Raw genomic sequence first — 19121 nt, forward strand, 5'->3', positions numbered from 1 at the left:
CAACCAGAATCTTATTCCAAGAATCAAGTCTCACTGAGGAGTTTTCTCAAACATTCATCAAGCAGAGCTCATGTCACAAATTTACAATAAATCTGCTCCCATTTGTTGAATACAACAGTACTGAGTTCTAAATGAGACCTTGTTATGAAGTCAAAGACCCTTTTGCAGGCTTGCAGCTCCGGAAAACTTCATTTTGTCACAGATTTGAAGAAACTGAACAAGGTCAAGGGAGCCAACAAAAACCCTGTTCCCATTTCACCCATTGCTGCAAGAGCCGCTTCCACTTTTCCTTCATTTAAAAAATGCTTGGAATCCAACATTGCCCACTTCTTGAGCAAAGGCTCTTAAAAACTACTATTACACCTTTCTTCACCTTGTGTTGCCATAAAGACCCAAGTCTGTGGCACCAAAGAAAGACTTGCAATTGACATGACCATCACACACCCACCAGTTTCTGAAGCGAGAGCTGTGGAGGATTTGAACTCAAGTTCTGAGATAGACAAGTTCACAAACTTTCAAGTTGGGGAGTGAGAAGAAGCTCCCACTATAAGCAGTCCGAGATACAGCAAAAAGAGACAGAATATTCATATGACTGTGAAGGCAGTGAAAGAGACAGAAGATTCATACGCTTGAAAAAAAGGGGCTATTACGGTACCACATCAACATTAAAAATTGAGTTTGACTTCTATGTTATCTAAGGCATAATCCTAAATTTTCTGCTGCCGAGTTCATCGACTTATCCATGAACTAACAGGACCACGAAAAAACAAGAGTATCTTACTATCATTTATCTTTCCTGAGCAGATAAAGTCAGACATGTTGGATCAGATCAGTCAACTTAGTTTCTCTGTGGTGTTTCCTCAATCTCTAACATGGGGTTGATTATATGATGGATTTCAAGCTGAAAAAACTCTGAAAATTCTTTGATCAAAGATGTGTGAGTGATATCAATCAGCCGGCAATCATTGTAATGAGGTACATTTGCTTTTACACATCCAGTGGATGATTGAAGTTCTCTTAGCAACTCCTTAATGCTTCCAACCTGACGGTTCCGAATCCCACATGGGACTATTGACTGAAATGGGGTTAGATCTGTGGCGACATTTAGTGCCAAGCCATGATATGTTATCCATTGAGATACTCGTATCCCAATGGCTGCAACTTTCTTGTCTCCTGAAGCAAAATTGAAATGAAAGATCAAGAGAATGAAAATAACTTAAGCATTCTGCATTTTTCTCTCCCCTAACAAATTTAAAATAGGATAATAAACGAAGGTGAACTATTGTACAAAATGACATGGCAATATTGTCTACCTGTGTCCAAGAAAGCAAAGACTATTAAGATCAGTAAAATAACAAATCTAAGTCCAGGTCCTAAATTCAGCAGAACAATGAGATGTTGAAATATTCAGGAGTTTACAGCATGGTTCCAGGAGTTATTACTCAAAACATACCTATGAAAAAAAAAAAATCTATTACTCAAAACATGTGCTGCCACGTCTTACTAGTACAAAGGAACCACAGACCCAACATGAACTGCATATTGAACTTGAACCACGTTGAAATCTATTCTGGTTACTTGCACCATATCTCAGGGTGAACTTTCACCCTATGAAAATATGATTGCAAAAGTAGAATAAAGTTCATCCATTAAGCTCAACAAAAATCTGATTAACCACTCATAAGTTGGTTAAGAGATAACATGACCATGTGAAACTATCTTTTTTTTTTTTGAGAAGTAACATGGCCACGTGAAACTTAGACACTATTTCGTCCCACAGTTATTCAATACTGCTGATGCTGGGATAAGGAGTTGAAAGAAATAAGAATTAAATCAAGAAATGTTGAATTGAATTAGCTTCTATAAAATTCCAGTATCGATTTTAACTTTTTTTTCACAACTTCCAAATGGAGCATAACAGATTGCATATAATAGAGATCAAAATCTAAACATATAGAAAAACGGAAAAAAAAAAATTATCACAGTTTTGTTTGCAAACACAGCCACAAATTGGGTCTATGAGGTACTCGAATGGAAATCAGTCGCTTAATATAGAAGTTGTAGAGAACCTCAAAGCAGATAGTTTGTTTCTGAAGTAGTGCATGAAGAATGAGAACATACACATTATGCAAACAGGCCAAAAAAAATGTAAGGATTAGGAATCATACCAACCCAAACGCCAGTGAAACCTTCAAGCCGGGATGCCTTGATAGAAAATGTTGAGTAAAGAACTCGGATGACCACCTCCTCCAGTGCCCTGAGATACCAATGAAGATCCATCCTATGATTTCGGAGATTGATAATAGGGTACATAACTAGCTGCAGTTCGACACAGATTCATTAAAAGTTAGGAACGAAATCCAAAAACCACAGAGCAGAAAAGAAAATTATCAAATTAAGACCCTATCAAAGATTGGGAAACATGGTCTTTAATTTGGGTCGAGTACCTGGCCAGGGCCATGATAGGTGACTTCCCCGCCACGTTCGGTTCGGTAAACATCGTAAGGAGCATTGTTGATGTCGAAATTCAGATACTCCTCTGAACTACCTGTGCCCAATGTATAAACGGGCTGATGTTGTAGAATAATTAGCGTGTCCGGAAAATCTTGGTTCCTTTCAATCAAGGACTTCTTCTCCCTAATAATTCGTCTCTGCCAAGACCATGCCTCGCCGTACGGAACCAGATCTTTGTAGAAGTCGAAACACTCGCACCTACAAAACTCGAGGTCAGACGTGGAAGGTGTTTGCGAAAATGCAAAAGAAAAGAAACTCACGTTCTTGGTCGGTCGTTAGACATCGAGGGGGAAGTGAAGGCTTGGGAATCAAAGAGTTGATTCGGTTTTGACACGGGTGTGCGAGACTGAGGCCGGAATGATTTCTTGGTGTGCTTGGGAGTTGGGCATGCCAAGATGGGAATTTGAAAGTGATTTGCTGGGAGATTCATATCTCTTTGCCTCTATGGTTTGTGCGAAGCAGAGCCCCCTTTAATCATTGAGAAGAAGCTGCGAAGCGAGGTGGAGATTAGTGAAAAATGGAAAGGGAAGTCTGTTGTTTGCAGCGGAGCAACCGAAGAAGTTGACAATGGAACCTACTTCTCTACTTCTCTGTACCTCCGCTAGGGGTGTAACCGGTCTAGTCCGGTTCGATTTTGGATAAAATTTAAGATCGAATCGGTATGTATTAATTTTATATTTTTCAAAACCGATTACGCACCGGTTACCCTCTTAAACCGATACTTCCGGTTTTACCGATTTCCAGTCCGGTCCGATTTTTCGATTTTTTTAAAATGTAAGTTTCATAATTTGTCATTAAAAATTTGTTTATAAAAAAAAATTTGATTTAAAAAAATTTGTTTTATATTTTTATTAATATATTAAACTATATAATAATATTAATATTAGACTATTGGTATAGTTATAAGTTATATATTAGTATTAGTTATAAACTTTTAGTGATTTACTATTAACATTTTCTATTATAATTTATAAATTATAATAAGAAATTATTTCATATATGAATATATATATATATATTATATATAAAATTTCACATAAAAATTTATAATTATACATTATATATAAAAATATTATTTTTTATTTTTTTTAATCAACCGGTTTGGTCCGGTCCAAAAAATTTCGAAACTGTAACTGAATCAAAACCGGCCAATTTTTACATTTTAAAAATCGGTTCCGGACCGGTCTGGTTCGGTCCGATTTTCCAGTTTTTCGATTTGAGTTTACACCCCTAACCTCCGCAATTGACTCACGGTTTATCTTTTTTTTCTTTCTTTAATAAAGAAGAGAGTGAGATTGTAATTTTATCTTTTTTAAAAGTATGTTTTTTTCTTGAAATAAAAAATAAAGAGAGAAGTTGTGGATAAGAGTAAATATATAATTTTATTATTATTAAAAATGATTTTTTTGTGAGTTTTTTATTTATCTAATTTTTAAAATATATATATAATTTATATGTAAATATTTTTTAAAAAATAATCATTTTAAATAATGTGTATGTGGTATGATTTGATAAATTAAAAATAAATCAAATGAAAAAAAAAAACATAAATCGAATCTTCCTCCAAAAAAACATAAAAGTGGATGTTAAAAAAATATTTTAAAAAAAATAATAATAAAATAAAAATTTCAAATACACTATACAATAGTAAAAGGGTGGTAGAAAAGTAGTAACCTATCATTATCCATATTTTCTTTCATTTTGTAACATACTATTTGTGGCAATATTTTTTCGTCAGAACTACTTATTTTTTTGTCACCAACACTTATTTGCAGCAAAAATAATCGTCACAAATAAATATTTGTGACCAATTTTTTTTTTTTATCATCCATGGCAAAACATAATTTTTGGCTGTAATTTTTTGTGACATGTGACTATTTACAGTGATATAGATCGATGCAAATCTTTTCTGTGTTTATGGGTTTGTGGGTTTCTCAGTTTTTCTTGGCTTGTGTGGTTCGTCACTCTGTGTACGGTCTGTTTATTAAATAAACACTCACTCTTTTCTTTTCTGTGTTTGTAGGTTTGTTAGTTTTTCTTGGTTCAAGAGGTTCGTCACTCTGTTTATTTCTGGTTTGGTTTCTAATAGATTTCAAGTATTTAGATAAATATGATTGTGTTTATTATGTTTACTGTGTTTTAATAAATCTGATTTAGAGTTATTACTTAGCATGTTATATGTTCTATTGATTATGAGGCATGTCATGCATTTGTGACTTTTTTTTCATATGCATACGGAAACACTCCCTCTTCTCTTTTCTATGTTTGTGGGTTGTGGGTTTTTTGGATTTTCTTCGCTCGGGTGGTTTGTGACCCTAACTAACATTTCCTTGATCCATAATTTCCAAACAACCAATCTATTCTTTTGATATATTTTGTCTGGGACCTGTGCTTTGTTATTAATATATATCTTTTATGAATCTTTAAATTTTATGACTTTTAGTTTTATAATTCATTTATGGTATCTTTTTTTCCCAAACCCAGTTGAAGTGTTCTGTAAAATTTTCACCCAAACTAACATTTCCTTGACCCATAATTTCCAAACAATCAAAACATCATCTTCTCTTGTAACCCTTAAGTTTTATGAATCTTTAAGTTTTATGACTTTAAGTTTTATGATTCATTAATGGTATCAGTTAGTTCATTTCTTAGTGTTAGAATATCTAAAATTCACAATGTAATTTCTATAGGCACTTCGAGGGGCCTGGACCTCAAATTTGTAACACAAGTTATTATAGAAACTGGATAATTGATTATTGAAACACTTAAAGGTACTTAAAGCAATTACAGGTAGACTTGGTCAAGTGATGACCAACGGACGCAACGTACTCCACTATATAATTGACCCATGACTAAATAACTGACCATGAAATAAAAATGGACTTAAACTGACGCACTAAGCCAACGTGGCCCAGTAAACATAACAAACTTAAATAGACTAACTGCAACAAGTAAAATAGCTAAGTTAACTGGCCCTCCCTTTCCTTTGATCCAGCCCACGTGTTTAAGACAAAGACCCTAAAGACTAGGGTTTCATTTTCCATCCGTAACATATCCTCTCTCTTCAGCAAGCCCTATCCTCAAGGTTGGGAAAGCGCCGTTTGAGCTCTTCGTAGTCCACCCATGTAGCATCTTCTCTGGCCATCCCCTTCCATTGTACCAACATCTCCACACCTGGCTTTCTTCCTTTCTTGAGCAACCTTCGATCTAAAATCAGTTCGGGCTCGGGCTCGGGCTCGGGCTCGGGCTCTAAGGTTCCCTCCATTGTTACTCTTGGCAGCTCGGTAAGTGGTTCTATGTGTTCTCCAACCCTTTTCTTTAGGCAAGAAACATGAAAAATAGGGTAGATCTGTGAGTTTCGTGGTAGATCTAACTTGTATGCAACTTTCCCTATTTTTTGAACCATCGTGTATGGCCCATAATATCTTGGTGATAACTTGAGGTTCCTTTGCAGCACCACGGACATTTGTCAGTAAGGTCGTAACCTTAGATACACTCTATCTCCTACATGAAACTCCTTATAAGTTCTTTTTCGATCTGCATATAACTTCATCTTGACTTGTGCTTCCTTTTAATTTTCTTGGACTAGTTTGTTGATAAGCTCTTTGTTTCTGAGTTCCTCATCCACGGCTTGAACCCTCGTGGATCCTACTTCATACAGCAACATTCTTGGGGGCGGTTGCCCGTAGACTGCTTCATATGGTGAAACTCTAGTTGAGGTATGCTCTGATGTATTGTAAGCATACTCAGCCAGAGTTAACCATCATGACCACTCTCGTGGTCTATCTCCTGAAAAGCACCTCAGATAGCCCTCTAATATTTTATTCATCACCTCTGTTTGGCCGTTAGTCTGGGGGTGGTAAGTTGAACTCAGTAGAAGTTCAGTGCCACTCAATTTGAAAAGTTCTCTCCAAAACTGTCTTGTAAAGATTGGGTCCCTATCACTGACAATGGTTAGTGAAAAACTATGCAATTTAAATACATTGTCCAGAAAAATACGTACTGTTGTCACTACTATATATGGATGTGAAAGAGACATGAAGTGAGCATATTTGCTCAATCTGTCTATCACCACCATGATCACTGTGGTCCACCTGAAGGTGGCAGCCCTTCAATGAAATCCATGCTTATATCCTACTAGTTCCTGGTGGGTATTGGCAACGGCTGGAGCAAGCCTGCGGGTTGAATTGTTTCCACCTTGTTTCTTTGGCATGTATTACAAGCTCGTATGAAGGCTCGATCCGTCCCAATACCAGGCAGTAAAATTCTTTTTTTAATCGAGCATATGTTTTATATACTCCAGTGTGGCCCCCTAATGGACTGCAATGGAACTGCTGCAGGATCTCTTACTGGAATGGCACCAAGTTCCCCAAATGTAACCTATCCTTGTAAAAGAGTAAGTCATTGCGGACTTGGTATTGAGTTTGGTCCAAGATTCCCTGATGGTAGTTAATCAACAGCTCCTCCAACTGGGAATCTTGGTGGTAAGTATTTTTTAACTCTCCTATCCATTGGGTTTGCGTGAGGCTTATGGCTTATGAGTATGGGTGATTGGTTTGTGTGTTGTGGAGGAAGGGCTACTTGTGTTCTGTTTGGGAGGATGGATTGGATTCTGGTATGGTGTTTTGGTTAGTTGTTGGTTCTGGTTTTTCTGTATGAGGTAGCCGAGATAGGGCATCTGCCACCTTATTGGTTTTCCCACTTTTGTACTCCACCGAAAAATCATAGCTCAGCAACTTGGATACCCATTTTTGTTGGGCAGGGGTGCCCACCCTTTGCTCCGAAAGGTATTTCAAGGCCTGTTGATCAGTATGGACCTTGAAATGTTGCCCAACCAAGTAATGTCTCCATTTTCTTATGGCCATCACCAAGGCCAACAGCTCCTTCTCATAAGTAGATAGCATAAGACTTTTCCCCTTTAAACCTTGACTTAGATAAGCAATCGGCCTACCTTCTTGCATTAACACAACTCCTAACCCTTCACCTGAGGCATCACATTCTACCACAAAATTCTTATTAAAATTAGGTAATTTTAAAACTGGAGGACTAACCATGGCTTCTTTCAATTTGTCAAAGGCTGCTTGAGCCTTATCAGACCACACAAAGGAGTTCTTTTTAAGTAGAGCTGTTAGGGATGCTGCTATAGCACTATAACCTTACACAAACTTCCTGTAATACCCCGTGAGACCTAAAAATCCCCTTAAAGCCTTCAAATTTCTAAGCAGTGGCCAACTCTGCATTGCTGTAATATTGTGGGGGTCGGCTTTAACACCATCTTTAGAGATTAAATGACCAAGATATTCCACCTTACTACAGCCAAATACAAACTTTGACTGTTTTGCAAACAACTGATGAGATCTTAATGTATCCAATACAATCTGCAAATGTTGTAAATGGTCTTCCAATGATTGCTGTAAATTAATGTCATAAAAAAAAAACCAAAACAAACTTTCTTAAATAGGGTCGGAATATCTCATTCATCAATCCTTGGAATGTGGAGGGGGCATTGGTAAGCCCAAAGGGCATTACCAAAAACTCATAGTAACCCTCATGGGTCCTAAAGGTTGTTTTGGATATATCTCCTTCGTGCATTCTGATTTGATGGTAACCAGAACGCAAGTCCAATTTAGAAAAAATTTCAGCCCCATAAAATTCATCCAATAGCTCATCAATGTTAGGGATATGGTACTTATCTTTTATCGTATCTTTATTGAGAGCACGGTAGTCCACACACATTCGCCAACTCCTATCCACCTTCCTAACCAGCAGCACCGGGGATGAATAGGGACTTTGACTCCCTCTTATAATTCCACTTCTCAACATCTTCGTCACTAGTCTTTCAATTTTTGCTTTTTGGTAATATGGATATATGTAAATCCAAACACATGTTGATTTTAAGTCTTCCTGCAAAACAATTTTATGGTCATGACTCCGAGGTGGAGGTAGACCATGTGGTTCTGAAAACACAGCTTCAAAATCCTTCACTATTTTTGACACTGCTGGTATACTGACTTCTTCTGTTGTCCTCACTTCCCTTCCAATTAAATACAGCCAAACTCCTTTAACAACCCCCTTTTTTAATTTAGGAACATGTTCCTCTTCTTCTAAAGATTCTCGGGGTGGTTGCAGCCCCAACAATTTACATTCATTTCCCCTAAAATTAAACTGCATAGTTAAGTCAGTAAAATTCCACAAGATGAACCCGAGACCTCTTAGCCAATTGACTCCTAACACCACATCACAACCTCCCAAAGTCAATAAACAAAGATTAGTTTTAACTCTTAAATTCTGTAGTTGGATAGGAACTGCCCTACAGTAACCTTGACAAGGAAAGCTATCTCCATTAGCCACTTTGACTATCAACTGGCTCTCTTCTACTTGCAGCTTTGATCTCCTTGCTACATATGGATCCACAAAACTATGCATGCTTCCTGTGTCAACAAGAATTAAAACATTTTGATGATTAATAAAACCTTCAACCCTCATGGTCTTAGGTGATAGAGTACCTGCCATGGCATGTAGTGAAATGCCTAGCAACTCCCCTAACTCATTTTCTTCCTTAGCATGTTTATCTAATTGAATTAAGGCCAACTTTCCTTCACTAGTTTCAGCTTCCTCCTCTTCTTCATCTTCTAATGCTTCCAACAGAAAAATCCTAGGCCTGCTACACTTGTAATTAAAATTGAATTTTTCATCACAATAGTAACAAAGCCCCTTCTCTCTTCCTTCTTGCATTTGGGAATGCGAGATTCTTTTTATGGGAAATGTGGGTTTTTGGTTTGGGTTGTAGGTAGTGGGGTTATTTCTATTTTCAGGTCTAGGTGGTGGTGATGGTAATCTCATTAGTGGTGCAGGTGCAGGTAATTTTGGCATATAGGGAAAAGTGGTTTGGGTTGGACTTTGGTTTCTGCTGGTTCCTCCTTTTCTTCTAGCCACCTCTTCCCCCTGCAATTTTGCTAACCCAAAAGCAGTTGAAATTGTGTTAGGCTTAAGCATGGTCACCATTATCTTCAAATCATTCCTTAACCCACTTATAAAAGTGCTAATACGAAATTCCTTCAATAATCCACTGATTTTATTAGATAGGTACTCAAATTCAGTTTGATATTCTTCAACAGTAGCAGTTTGTTTCAACTTAGTGAACAGCCCTTCTGGGTCCTCATATGTTAAGGGTCCAAAACGCACTTTAAGTGTAGAAACAAACTCTTCCCACCCACCAATAGGTCCTGAATCCATTAACTAACAATACCAAGAAAGTGTCTTTCCTTCCATATGGAAAAAGGCTATCTGGAGCTTTTGGTCCTCAGGAGTATGAAAACAAGCAAAAAATTGTTGTGCGTTTAAGATCCATTCCATGGGTTCAGACCCATTGAATTTTGGAAAATCCAACCTTAAGGTTCTAGCCTGAATACCCCTACTCCCTTCAAATAAATGATTATTACTGACCTGAGTTCCTTTTGGTGGATTACCTGCTATTGCTGCTAACTGTTCATATGAAGCTGCCAAATTATTTAGTTGTTGTAACACTGCTTCCAGCATATGTTTTTGTTGGTCTTGTTCTTCATGCAGGTGCACGGTTTCTCCCTTCAGCATGGACACTGCTTCTGCCAACTGAGCATTGCGTGTACCCTTAACCATGTCGCAGGAACGCGGCTGCGATACCACTGTTAGAATATCTAAAATTCACTATGTAATTTCTATAGGCACTTCGAGGGGCATAGACCTCCAATTTATAACACAAGTTATTATAGAAACTGGATAATTGATTACTGAAGCACTCAAAGGTACTTAAAGCAATTACAGGTAGACTTGGTCAAGTGATGACCAACGGATGCAACGTACTCCACTACATAATTGACCCATGACTAAATAACTGACCATGAAAATAAAAATGGACTTAAACTGACGCATTAAGCCAACGTGGCCCAGTAAACATAACAAACTCAAATAGACTAACTACAACAAGTAAAATAGCTAAGTTAACGGGCCCTCTCCTTTGACCCAGCCCACGTGCTTAAGACAAAGACCCTAAAGACTAGGATTTCCTTTTCCATCCGTAACACTTAGGACTATGAACAAACATGTGTAATGCATAGATAGATTATATATAGTCTATGCTATAAACACACAACAGGCAGTGAGACTATCCTATTTAATTTTCCTTTGAACTTCAGGACCTCCACATTCGAGAAACAGTTGAATGCAGAAAGTAAAGTGGTGTGACCTCACTTTATTTGAAAGAGAGAGAGGGAAAAAGAAAACGTAAGAGAGGAAAATAATTTTCAACAGAGAGAGTGAAGGAAGAAGGCTTCTGCGATTTCCTGCTTGGGAGTTTTTTCCGTGGGCATTTTTCACCGCTTGAGATTTTAAACTTTTTCCTGATTTTGTGGGTTTTTTTCGGTGCTGTTACTTCTATCATTTTGGCCAAGCGTTGGCCAGACTAATGGTTGACTCATGTTAATGGTTGTATCAGCAGACCGCGTCAGGTTGTAACTCAATGAGTCGGTTCTAATGAAACTATCGCACGGTTTGAAACTTTGGAAAGCAATTGAAACTTTACACTTGAGCCGAAAATTGCGTACAGAATGCCAAGTCATCAATTAAAACTTGACTTTTTATTATTAAATATATAATTTTTTAATTAATTATTATAATTTTTTTAAAATTTTTAATTAAAAAATAAAAAAATAATTTAATTTTATAATATTTTTTATTCAATCTCATAAAATATTAAAACATATTTAGATAATAAAATAAGATGAGATAATTTGTGAATAATAATAAAATTATTAATTAAAATTAGATTAGATGATGTGAAAGTAATAAGTATATTAATATTTTACTATTATTTATAAATTATTTTATTATTATTTATAAAATTCTCATCTCATTTCAGAGTATTTTTTTATTTTAAGTTTTTCTCTATCCTTAAATACCTAACTCTTATCCAAAAAAAAATAAAAAAAAGGCTATTGCAAACAAAATAAAAGAAAAAAGAAAAAACGTAAACCCTAAGTGCGGGAGTACTTATCAAGCTATAAATATGATGAAAGCATAGGCATATTGATACGCCGTTGCGCACAATTTAACCTCTGTGCAGTTCCAAGGTAAGTCCTCAGTTTCAGATTTGTCAGCTGTATTGCTGTTGCAACTCGTTCTATTGATTTTTATATCGATTACTTCGTATTGGGTGGTGGTTCGAGACCGATTTCTAATCCATTCACCCTGACGACAAATCGAGGCATTTGTCTGATAGAAACCCATTTAGGTCTGCATTTTGGGATTTGTCTGGTATGTATTATATGTATATGTGTGTAGGTATGCATGATTGAATGTATATAAGTGCATTAATATTTGGAATGCAAGGTTTCCTAACCTTTTAATGATTAATCAGTGACTGACATCGTCTTGTTTCCATTGGCATGATGGGGGTTTTTCTCTGTGATGATGAAAATGATGACGAGTCTGATCTCTATATCCATTCAACTTGATGACAAATCGAGGCATTTGTCTGAGAGTAAAACCCCCTATTGTAGGGAAAACTATGGAAATAAGAAACAAATGCTATCATACGATCTCATTCAATCTGTATGACAGCATTGTAGAGGAGTATATGTATACTGTAGCTGTTATCATCATCATTCTTGTTTTGTTTTGTATGTTTTTGGTGAGACTAGATGCAGATATACTCATTTACTTTTTTTCTTTCTTTATCTTTGAATTTCATCTCAAATGCGATGTGTGATACATAGGTCAATCTCCAAGGTTTCTATGTTATGCAATGCTGCTTTCATGTGTGGAGTTTCCTATTATCAGGGATAAAGAACTTATTATTCACTTTTATTTGGAAGTTTCTTGTCTGTTAACAATTTATCTTCCCCTCATTTTCCCTGTCAGGGATAAGGGAACCTAAGTTGTGCAGTCCTAGTGAGTAACCATTTGGTTAGCAGGGTGATCTTGAAAGTTTGATACTGGTTTTTCGTCTAATATTAAGGTCATGCCCAATTTGGTGACTGTTTTATATATTTTACATGAAAATGTTCTTTTTCTTGATTGATTGTTTTTGGGAGCCAAAAGGTGGAGGAAATCTCGATTTTTATTATTCGAGATTGCTTGTGTGCCTGTCTTGAATTTTGAATCCATTTTGGCACAATGGAATGGATTCATTACACCATTAATATACTAAGTTGTATGAGAATGGTGCAGTGCTTATTACTACTAGAATGTTGTTGGAATTGTGGGGCATTGACACCTAAACAAGAAAAAATCAATTCATCATCCCAATTCCTAGGGGTGTAAACTCAAACCGGAAAACTGGACTGAACCGGATCGGTTTTATCAGTTTTGAACTGGTCCGGTCCGGAACCGGTTTTTAAAATGTAAAACCCGGCCGGTTCTGGGATTTTTTGGCCCGGACCGGACCGGTTGATTAAAAAAAATAAAAAATAATATTTTTATATATAAGTTTTATACAAAATATTTTATATATATTAAATATTAATATATATAAGTTTTATATATAATGTATAATTATAAATTTTTATGTGAAATTTTATATATAATATGTATATTCATATATGAAATAATTTCTTATTATAATTTATAAATTATTACATAAAATGTTAATGCTAAATTACTAAAAGTTTATAACTAATACTAATATATAACTTATAACTATACCAATAGTCTAATATTAATACTATTATAGAGTCTAATATATTAATAAAAGTATTAAACTGTTTTTTTTAAATCAATTTTTTTTTTTTATAAACAAATTTTTAATGGCAAATTGTGAAACTTACATTTTAAAAAAACCGGAAAACCAGACCGGAAACCAGTAAAACTGGAAGTACCGGTTTAGGAGGGTAACCGGTGCGTAATCGGTTTTGAAAAATACAAAACCGGTACATACCGGTTCGGTCTTAGATTTTATTCAAAATCGGACAGGACCAGTTACACCCCTACCAATTCCCATCATCCCATGATGTGGTATTAAATGATAAGTTCACAAGTAAAATGTAATAAATAATTTCTAATCACCTAATACCACATCATAGGACAATAAAAGGTTAATAGAAGTTGGGATGATAAGTAATATTACTCTCTAAACAATATTCCTGGCTGCCGATGTTCTTTTGGAATTATGTAAAATTTGAAATTTCTCATGGTTGTAGAGGCTGCCAATTCTTCTTCATTGGTATATACCAAAGAACCTTACTCGAACTTTGGGACCCAGAAAGAATAAAACAAAGATAAATGGAATACAAAAACAACTTGGGCACTCACTGTTCATGCATAGGGTGTATTGAGAAGGATCCTATTCAGCACAGTCAAACGCATGCGATATGAAGTTGGTTTGTAATTTTGCTGTGTAAGATTGATTTGTGCGTGCAAACTGCGAACAGTCTCCGTGGACCGTGGAATGGGAACTTTGGACTTGTCTCCCAGCTCAAATCTATGTCTCCATGGAGAACACCAACTCACCGCAGAGGAAAGCAGAGCAGCCCAACAGCTGGCACCGCATGCCATGGGGTACTGAATCAGTCGAAAGCGATTTGCTTTTTCCATCCCAACCAAACTGGCAAAACATTGCACTTTTTGGGTACTGGAAGCTAGAGAAATTCTTAGTTTTTTATGAAATACCTTTGATTTTTCGTCCAAGCATTTGTTTTTAAGCACCAATGATAAATAATGATACAAAATTGGGACTAAGGTCACGAGATCAATAAGAGAATTGATACTTACAATCTTAGAATGTGTATACTCAACATATTTTTTAAAAAAAAGCAGATAAATTTAAGATTTACGAGAAAAAAAATTATTTTTTAATAGTGGACTATTCTCTTTTTTTTTTTCAAAAAGATTATGTTAGGCTTATATATTATAGGATTGTATGTCAATAAATATTAGAATTTATCCTTAATCAAAATTTGATGTAAATAGTGCCCTTTAAATCTATATTAGCTTGTAATTGGAACTTACAAGCTAGAAAAACTTACTCATATTACAGTAGATTCTTTAAAACTTGCATAAATGGTAATGAAAACAGTTGGGTTGCTCATCCGGTGGTTTTGCCCAATTGTAGAGGGGTGGTTCTAAATCCACCTTGCGCGGGCTGGTTCCGCAGCCATCTTGGACGGGGTTGGCTGATTGTGTAGTGTTATTTTTTTTTTTTTTTTTTTACTTTTTAAGATTTTCAACAATTTATTAGATGCATATAAGATGTTTATGAATCGCTAAGACACAAATTTAGTTTTACAATTTAGTTTTACACTATGCCTCGACCACATGTGCTCTTTAAAAATTATAAATCTTATTTTATGTATGTTTGGTCATGTGGCGTAAAAGTTGTTTTTACACCCTCTAATTACATATCACCAGTACCTAATGCTCCTACCAATTTTACAATAAATTAAACCACACCAAATTAGATTTTTTTTTTTTTTAAAATGTAAATTCTAAAACTCTAAGATCCAAATGCTATCTACTTTTTTTTTTTTTTTTTTTTGTGGTTTTATTCACCATTTCGACCGTCACTTGGAGCGTTGGTGACTCATTTGGTTGTGTGGGTGAGCATCTTTTAATCAAGGGTTTTGAGAAGACCCATTGAAGAAATTTTGAGATAAATCTAAGGTTTGGAGGTACCCGAGCTTTCCAATGTCACTTGGCACAGACCCAGATAAGGGGGAGAAATCGAAGGGAGGGAGAGGTGGAGACGAAGGGAGGAGACGTGGGTATTGGTCTTGATACGAAACGCACCGTTTTACAGTAGATACAAAACAGTGCACTTTATTTTCCACATCAACCGTGATTCCTCGCAATTACGCAACCCGATTGTATTTAGCTTCTTTTTTTTTAATTGTGATGAAAAAAAAATTGATGTGACAACTTCTAGATGCATGGAAGATTTAAAGGAAAAAACTACTTTGCCTCTCAAAGTATACCGCTCTACTTGACAACTCAGAAAAAAAAATTATTATTTTTAGTGATTAAGGAAGTGATTTTAAGTGTATTGATGTATTTTTTTTATTTTTAAAAAATATTTAAATATATTAAAAAATGTGAATAGAGAGGGAAAAAGAAAAAAAAAAACTCAAAAGCAACGTGCAGTCAAGTAGAGCGGGCTACTCTGGGCAGTAGAGTAGCCCGACTCAAATCTAAAACTCTAGAATGTGACTTTTTTTTTTTTTTTTTTATATGTATCCCATTTATTCTAATTTTAAGCTTCAAAACTCAAAAGACATCTAAGAAAATTTCGGTATTTCCGCACTCGAATGTTAAAAAGAATAATAAAAATGTTTTAGCCGAAAATAAATTTTATAAAAATAAATTTATAAATCGACTTAATTTAATATGAATGTAACATACATTATATTATAAATTTATTTTGATTATAAAACAAATCTAAAGTCTTGTATAAAATTATATTGAATATATTTTATAAAAAAATTCGTGATAGTAACTATTGCAATTTGCAACAGTACATGCGAGTATCCAACTATTATTTGGCGTTCAAAGCCGACGGCGGAGAATAGTCGGAGAATAGTGAAAGCGTTCGGCTCAGAAGTCCAGCGGATCCACACGCTGCGGACAGAGAGAGAGAGAGAAATGTAACGTGACTTACGTGAGTTTTGGTTCGTTCAAAAATTTCCAAGCCAAACGGTCCAAAACCCGTGGCTAATATGCCGGGAATCTTCTTGCGAAATTGTTCGTCAATTTTCATGCTCATGTTGTGCTGCTGTGCTTATAAATCGACCCATTAATTAGCTCAGCCCCCCAGCCGGCCGACCTACAGACCAACCACCCAACACCTCTTGTTCCGAAAACAATGGCAACAGCTAGATTAATGTTTGGTACGGCTAGGCCACCTTTGCCTTTTTGTCTTCCTTCTTCTTCTTCCTCCTCTGCGTCGGCTTCTTTGTCCGGGACTACTGTCAGGTGTGTAAGCAAGGCGGGGTTTATTCAAGCTAATGATCGGAAGAGTGTCTCCGGGGATGGCGAGACTAGGAACCCAGTCCTGGCTGTGAAGGCGTCCGCGGCTACTTCGGAGCGCATCCTTAGCTCAGAACTTCGAGCCGGCCGTGGAATATTATTGTCATATTTGGCTTCTCTTGTGGTGGCAAATAATGTTATCAAGGCTGCCATGTCTACGTTGAGATCAATGGCTGTGAAGCAGAGATTATACGTCCAACTGTTCATTGAAAGGGTACGCCAGTCTGTTCTTTTCGAGCATCTAAGCTCCATGCATGAATATTATTCTACACATTTCCTATGAAAACCTCTCTTTTATCTGCACAGAACATTTATATAAAGTAGTATTTGTCTTTCTCTTAATTATCTTCAATTAATCTCAATGCGCAGGCTATAATTGATTGCCGATTCTTTACACTTTTTGCTGTTGTGGGATCGTTATTCGGTTCGGTGTTGTGTTTCCTTGAGGTAAGAAATTACATCTTTTCCTTGTGACAAGTGAAATGGAATGAATTATTAATTTATACTGAACTATATGTGTTTTGACAATAATTGATATTTTCAACAATGACAGAGACATTCTTAATTCATTTGTTGAACTAATTACAGGGTTGCTTTACCATATTAGAGTCATATTTACAGTATTTCCACTCGTTCTCAGACAAGTCCAATCAAGAACATGTCATGCAGCTACTTATTAAAGCCATAGGTCTCTCTCTCTCTCTCTCTCTCTCTCTCTCTCTCTCTCTCTATATATATATATATATATATATGTCCAATACTGTTGGAGCTAAATGCTTGTCATTGTTGCAGACATGTTCCTGGTAGGAACTGCCATGCTAATGTTCGGGATGGGTTTGTACGTGATATTTGTTGGGAAAAAGACAATGACTCGAAAAGGGCCACAGCTTTCCGGGTCAAACTTGTTTGGTCTTTTCTATATGAAGGTAATTAACCTTCCACTTTCACTTTCAGAGCCTACTTTTCCATGCATAAATATTTTTCAATCGATTGTTTTTAACCTAAACTGCCATATATATATATATATATGCATAAATATTTCTGTACGTACCTTATTGCAGAAACTTCCGGCGTGGGTTGAGATGCAATCAGTTTCACAAGCCAAATCGAAAATAGGGCATGCTGTGATGATGATACTTCAGGTGGGAGTTCTGGAGAAGTTAAAGAACATACCTTTGGTTTCTGGGGTGGATTTTGCCTGTTTTGCCGGAGCTGTGCTGATTTCCTCAGCTAGTATCTTTCTTCTCTCAAGACTCTCTGCCGGATCAGATATACCATCGAAGATTGGTAGCTAACCTGGGGGCCACTGGGGAATGTACGTTCATGTATTTCCAATTATCACAGGCCTCAAGAAGACTTTGTTCATTAGTTCATCAAATATATATATATATATTCTTTCATTTGGATGAACTGTTTACACACACACACACCCATATATGCTGATATATAGAAAGTTCAGGGAATGCCTAAATGTATCTGAGTTGGAATATATTTAGAGTGGAAGAAGAAGAATGAAGAGGAGAGTCTTCAATTAAACCCTTTACACCAAAATTTAGTTTCAAGGTTACACCAAAAAAAGAAGAGGACAAAATCTTCTATTGGAGGGTGTAAAATGTAAATTCACACCATGTCCAGTTTGAAGTTTTTCTCACCCTATTAACATTATTTCGAACATGTATTTGATATTGTATTTAGCATTAAGATAACGTGCCATGTGAGTAATGGAATGGCATTTGATTGTACTATTTCTTTCCCTAGAGCCAAATGTGTGACGTCCCAAGATTCCGCTTAAGATCGGATGGACATCCGAAGCGTCGAGACATATAACACAAAATTACATGCCCCCGTTCATAACATATGAGATGCAATATTCCTAACATGCATCTAGCATTATGCAATATTCACAGCGGATAATTTTTGTTTTAACAATACTATATACCAAACTTATAATATCCTAAATAGTTAAAACATAAACCATACATATTTAAAACATCCACGATTACAGCACGGGTCTCAGAAGACTGTAATCTCAAAACAATGGAGGCCTGGCTCCATAATTACATTGCCAAAATACACTATTGGGCTAGTTCGTTGAATAACTCGCGTAACTCGACTAACGATGCCGGAATACTATCCAAAGACCTAACTATGGAGGCTGCAAGCTCCGTGTTGCGTCTACGACGTCTAGTCAACCTCCTCCAGTCTGCCAGTGTCTGCTCTCTGCTCTGATCCTGACACATCGCCTACTATTTGGAGGGAATGATAGTTGGGACTACTACAGTGAAATTTGATTACAAATTTCAGCAAATTAACAGGAAACTTCCACACAGGTTAATGATGCATGCATGTCAGTTAAAACATGAATGCATAATCAAAGTCATAAGTAAGCATAGCATAACTTGACATATAGTATGGCATAAATGACATAACTTGAACTAAAACTGAAACTTAGCTTGACGTGACATGGCATATACGTGAACTTAAAACATAACATGGACTAGCAACATAGCATAAACGTGAACTTAAAATATAACATGAACTTGAAATATAACATGAACGTGAACATACATAATTTGAACATGAACTTAAACATAACATAAACATGAGCACGACAT

At 36.0% G+C, this 19121-nt stretch overlaps 2 protein-coding genes and 1 non-coding gene across 3 annotated transcripts; 1 reads left to right on the top strand and 2 right to left on the bottom strand.

The window, feature by feature from the left end:
- Nucleotides 1-665: 665 nt before the first annotated feature.
- Nucleotides 666-3088, bottom strand: LOC108991733 (octanoyltransferase LIP2p2, chloroplastic). Its single transcript, XM_018966111.2, has 4 exons — nt 2775-3088; nt 2448-2712; nt 2169-2319; nt 666-1173 (listed from the first exon to the last, which is right to left on the bottom strand). Exons 1-4 carry the CDS (start codon nt 2942-2944, stop codon nt 839-841), a joined length of 921 nt encoding a protein of 306 aa, XP_018821656.1. The 5' UTR covers nt 2945-3088; the 3' UTR covers nt 666-838.
- A 4582-nt stretch (nt 3089-7670) lies between these two features.
- Nucleotides 7671-10152, bottom strand: LOC108991624. Its single transcript, XM_018965954.2, has 3 exons — nt 9961-10152; nt 8044-9753; nt 7671-7925 (listed from the first exon to the last, which is right to left on the bottom strand). Exons 1-3 carry the CDS (start codon nt 10150-10152, stop codon nt 7671-7673), a joined length of 2157 nt encoding a protein of 718 aa, XP_018821499.2.
- Nucleotides 10153-11950: 1798 nt separating this feature from the next.
- Nucleotides 11951-12034, top strand: LOC118344774. Its single transcript, XR_004798523.1, has one exon. It is a non-coding gene; the product is annotated as a small nucleolar RNA SNOR75 (small nucleolar RNA).
- The last annotated feature ends 7087 nt before the right edge of the window (nt 12035-19121 follow it).

This window comes from Juglans regia, chromosome 15, assembly GCF_001411555.2.
Source record: "Juglans regia cultivar Chandler chromosome 15, Walnut 2.0, whole genome shotgun sequence".
In the NCBI taxonomy this organism is placed as follows: Eukaryota; Viridiplantae; Streptophyta; class Magnoliopsida; order Fagales; family Juglandaceae; genus Juglans; species Juglans regia.

Coding starts and splice junctions, on each gene's coding strand:
- LOC108991733 (XM_018966111.2), bottom strand. CDS start 2,944: ATGAATCTCCCAGCAAATCACTTTCAAATTCCCATCTTGGCATGCCCA. Junction 2,713..2,774: donor TCTAACGACCGACCAAGAAC/GTGAGTTTCTTT, acceptor CGAGTTTTGTAG/GTGCGAGTGTTTCGACTTCT. Junction 1,174..2,168: donor TTTCACTGGCGTTTGGGTTG/GTATGATTCCTA, acceptor ATTTTGCTTCAG/GAGACAAGAAAGTTGCAGCC.
- LOC108991624 (XM_018965954.2), bottom strand. CDS start 10,152: ATGGTTAAGGGTACACGCAATGCTCAGTTGGCAGAAGCAGTGTCCATG. Junction 9,754..9,960: donor ATCCACCAAAAGGAACTCAG/GTCAGTAATAAT, acceptor TGGTATTGTTAG/TTAATGGATTCAGGACCTAT. Junction 7,926..8,043: donor AGGGTTACTATGAGTTTTTG/GTAATGCCCTTT, acceptor ATTAATTTACAG/CAATCATTGGAAGACCATTT.